At 42.2% G+C, this 4,214-nt stretch overlaps 1 protein-coding gene across 2 annotated transcripts; it reads right to left on the reverse strand.

Moving 5' to 3' along the window:
- Positions 1 to 1,461: 1,461 nt before the first annotated feature.
- On the reverse strand, positions 1,462 to 4,009 carry LOC113226509 (silk gland factor 1). Of its 2 annotated transcripts, XM_026459151.1 has the most exons (2): positions 3,796 to 3,824; positions 1,462 to 3,756 (listed from the first exon to the last, which is right to left on the reverse strand). In XM_026459151.1, the coding sequence occupies exons 1-2, from the start codon at positions 3,810 to 3,812 to the stop codon at positions 2,904 to 2,906; spliced, it is 870 nt and encodes a 289-aa protein (XP_026314936.1). In that variant the 5' UTR covers positions 3,813 to 3,824; the 3' UTR covers positions 1,462 to 2,903. The 2 variants fall into 2 exon arrangements, with proteins under 2 accessions (XP_026314936.1, XP_026314935.1); XM_026459150.1 differs by having other exon boundaries at positions 1,462 to 4,009.
- Positions 4,010 to 4,214: the final 205 nt, after the last annotated feature.

Below are 4,214 nucleotides of genomic sequence, written 5' to 3' on the forward strand. Positions count from 1 at the left end.
CGCTAAAACTACGATTGGCAAGCGATAGTTAACTTTAACCGTATCGTTATAATATAAAAAGTTGCTAAAACTATTAATGTGAACCGCTTATATCATAAACATAGTATAGGTAGAACTAGTAGGTAACAATGGATTATATAATACTTTAACAACAAATGTTATTTTGAATTAACTATCCCTGTACACACTTTTAAATATGTTTCGTATTTTTAATATAAGTAATGTATGTGTGTTATTGTGATTTATTTGTAATTGTGTGATGTATAATGTGTCATTACTTTTGTTATACAGACAGAAAATGTGTAAAGAATTATACATTATTTAAAATATTAGATTAAAATTCATAGAAATAAGAATATAAATAATAAATATTGACGATTTTTTTCTTTTAATTTTACTAAACACGTAGGCAGAACAGACTGAGCAGAGGTCACGGCACAAGGTTTATTTGCTAAAACAATAATAATTCAAGGTCACACATCAAGTGTCTCTTTTATGGTAATTTGTGGGGAATTGCAGAAAACATCTTTAAACCTAACATATCTTTATTACATTTCATTCCATTGCTTTATGAAAACCAAGCTATGGCATATATCGTACCTAAATAATAATTTTATATTTGAATGCTATTTTCAAATGCGAAAAAACAAATTGAAATATTTTTTATAGATGAAAATATTGAATAATTTTTGTAGCATTGTAGAAAAAATTTAATGTGTGTTCACTTCTGCGCTGATAGCCTCAAATTTGAGTTATTATTGTTTTGTGTTTCTTTTTTTTTGTATTGCACATTGAATAAATATATTCTTTTTAACTCATGGACGATTAAAATTAAAGGACGTTAGAGATGTTATTTGGACAATATGAACTTAGAATTTCAAATACTTTTGGAGATGTCTAATTTTAAAATGGTATGCATTGGTATATAGTGTCACAACTAAGTAGTACAATATGTCGCGACTTATTTAAATAAAATATACGTCAAACCGAATTCCAATTATTCTGTTAAAAGTAATCAAGTTGGAATAAGGTATTTTAAATAAAATTCAATGAAAAAAACCGCCAATTAGGTTAGAAATCGCTTGCCAAACGCGTAGCAATGCTAAATTGACGCTTGTACATAAATATATATTTCCGATGGTAAGTGCAAAGCTTAGATAGGTACCTATCTTACACCAAACACCATATTTAAAAGTCATAATATAGAACCTTGGGGAAAATGTTTTAAAAATCTGACGCATTATAAAAAAATAAAAGTATGTTTGTATTAAGTTTTCTTCGTATTTCACATTGATTTCAGAATTATTTAATGAAAAAAGCAAGAAATTACAATATTAAGTTTATTTGAATATCACGATTATCTCCACTGGTTTGTCCAAGGAAAATTCCCTATGGAACAAACCAATAGACTACGTGCTTGTTGCAAATCTTTGTTCTTTTGTTTTAATGACTTTTCAGCCCTCAATGAGAAATATATGAAAGTAAGAAATTATATACCAAGCTTTTGTATATATGACCCGATAAATCTATATATATATTTTGTATACATTAAGATTATTTAAGAGTCAGATTTTTAAAACACTCAATTCTATCCCGAGAGGTTGTTTAAATTTATCTTATTCACTATATATACAGACTTATTTACCTAACGCGATGGTCGGCAGCTATATTTCTTTTCTATCTATAGTTTTTACACATATATTTGACATTGCACAGTTCGGTCCACGATATGACTTTTAGAACACTTGCGATTGTCTAACAACTCTTTTTGGGTTTAAAATTGAACTTTTTACCACGACTATTGATAATATTACCGATTCATAAATTTTGGTACTAATTGATATTACTGCCTGCTCTTTTATTGACTAGACCATAAAGTTTTAGTAAAAATTTGAAGTGACTTGAAAATTCGTTAAATTCGGAAATTCATTTCTTATATGTTAGTAAAAGGGTTATTTAAACAATTTTCTATTAGACATTATTCTGTTAAAATACTAAGCCAAGATATTATATCATAAAAAAGCGGATATGCGACAGTCCACAAAAGATGACAATGGAGGGTCCAATCGGGATCTTCCGGTAAAAAAATAGAGGTTTAGGAAAAAAATTACTTAGCACGTCAAATTTAAAACATCTGTAGAATTAGACAACAAAGAAGATAATTGAAAACAATGAAAATTAATACGTGTTACACTATTTACCTAGCAAAATAAAATATTTCGTGTCATACGGAAAATTATTTCGTAAATCGAAACGGTCGTTATTTTTTTAGGAGCGCTTTTTGCTGCTCTCATAGAAAAGACTTGAACGCGCTAAACAAATAAATAATAATTTTATCTAAACACAGTATCGACTGATAAACTTTGATAGCGATATGTTATTGATCGATTTGCACTTCCCATTACCGCGGCCGCTCGTTATAGACTCGCCGTTTGTTTCGGACGGCGGCGCCGAGCGCTGCTCGAGTGTTATTCAAATAAACATCCAGTTAAAGGAAGATTATATAGTAAATATTCCGCGTGTTTAGCCACGACCCCTTCCAATAAGAGTCAAAATACAATCGCGAGCGGATACAAGGACTACAAAGGCCACTTCCGCATCAGTCCCGGAGACGCTTTAGGCCTATCGTCCTAGCGCTATCATCACACGTACTCCTGGCATAGACTATATTTACACAGCATGTTACAAACCGTCCGATCACCAGAACACAATCACGCTCACTTGGAGTCCAATATCAACAGTTTTAACTTGAGATTTTGTGGGTAAATATCCTCGGTAGTGCAGGAAGCAGCCGCTGGCGCGACGGCCGTTGGAGCCGGCGGTGCTCAAGGCGCGGCAGGCTCGTGGAGGGGCATTGGCGCGGGCCATGGCGCGCGCCGCGGCGCCTACGCCAGCGGATACTGTCACAAGGGCGGTTGCGCGTGAGCATGAGCGTGCGCGTGCGCGTGGTACAGCGAGGACTGGTAGTAGTTGTCGACAGGCGCGTGGCTGTAACCGTAGTTGACATCGTACATTGACTTCAGGTCCGTCTTGGTGTCGGCACCGGGCAATAAACGCGTGATGCTGAACGGGTGCGGTGCGGGCGCGTAACCGGCCGGTTCCTGCTTCAGCTGCGCGTAGTGCTCGAGCGCTAGCGGCGTATGCTCGGGCAGGCACAACTCGGGTGCCGCATGTAGTTGTGCCAGCAACTCGTCTCGCATATCTTTGTCGTCGCGCATCTCGGCGCCCGCGCCGCCGCCGCCCTTCTCGTGTGCGTGGTGCTCCGACTGTCGCTTGTCGTGCCCGTGGTGTCCGTGTCCTGTGGCCGCCTTCTGTGCCTGTCGAATGGTCTCCTTCTTTTCGTCCTTAAATCTTTTCTGACGGCGCAAAAAACACCCGTTCTCGAACATGTTGCCGCTGTCGGGATGAAGGGTCCAGAAGGAACCCTTTCCTGGCTTGTCCGGCGTACGCGGCACCTTCACGAAGCAGTCGTTGAAGGATAACGAATGTCGGATGCTGTTCTGCCAGCGCTGTTGATTCTGTCTGTAGAAGGGGAAGAGGTCCATGATGAACTGGTAGATCTCAGAGAGCGTGAGCATGCGCGTAGGGTTGTTCTGGATGGCCATCGTGATGAGCGAGATGTAGGAGTAGGGTGGCTTGGCGTGCGTATACGAGCGGCGGTAGGTCTTGTCGTTACGCGCGCGCTGCAGCGCCGAGGTAGGTGAGGCAGCTTCTTGCTCGCGGGGCAAGGAACCGTAGGGCACGCCGCCGCTGCCGCCCATGCAGGACGCCATGGTGCTGGGCGGCGAATAGCCGACTCCTGGCGAGCCCATGCACGAGCCGCCGGCCACCATATTGTTAGAGTAAAGGTTACTGTAGGGCTGCGCCGGCATGCAGCCCATGCCGTTGACGTACGGCGGCGCGAGGCCCGGCGACAGGGACGACAGCGCCGCGGACGTCGGCACGTCGCCGTACGACAGCTTCTGCGAGATCATGGCTATCGCATCACCCGCGCGTGCACCACACTCCGGGGCAAACACTCGCACTGATTGAAAGAGTAAATAGAAGCCGGGGGCCCGCGCGCCCCTCCACTCCGCACGCAATTGGTGCTGGTGGGGGGCGGGTCCGCCCCAAAGCTCCGCCTCTAGCGAAGGCGCCGCGGCTTCGCGCGCAAGCTCCCCCTCGCGGCGCGCAGCCCCCGGCCTCTTTCCCCCGCTCCCCCGGCCCCTGGCCCC

Source organism: Hyposmocoma kahamanoa, unplaced genomic scaffold, assembly GCF_003589595.1.
Source record: "Hyposmocoma kahamanoa isolate Upper Pololo Valley unplaced genomic scaffold, ASM358959v1 192, whole genome shotgun sequence".
Lineage (NCBI taxonomy): Eukaryota > Metazoa > Arthropoda > Insecta > Lepidoptera > Cosmopterigidae > Hyposmocoma > Hyposmocoma kahamanoa.

Bases quoted from the DNA above. Each gene is read 5' to 3' on its own strand.
- LOC113226509 (XM_026459150.1), bottom strand. From the start codon at position 3,974: ATGATCTCGCAGAAGCTGTCGTACGGCGACGTGCCGACGTCCGCGGCG.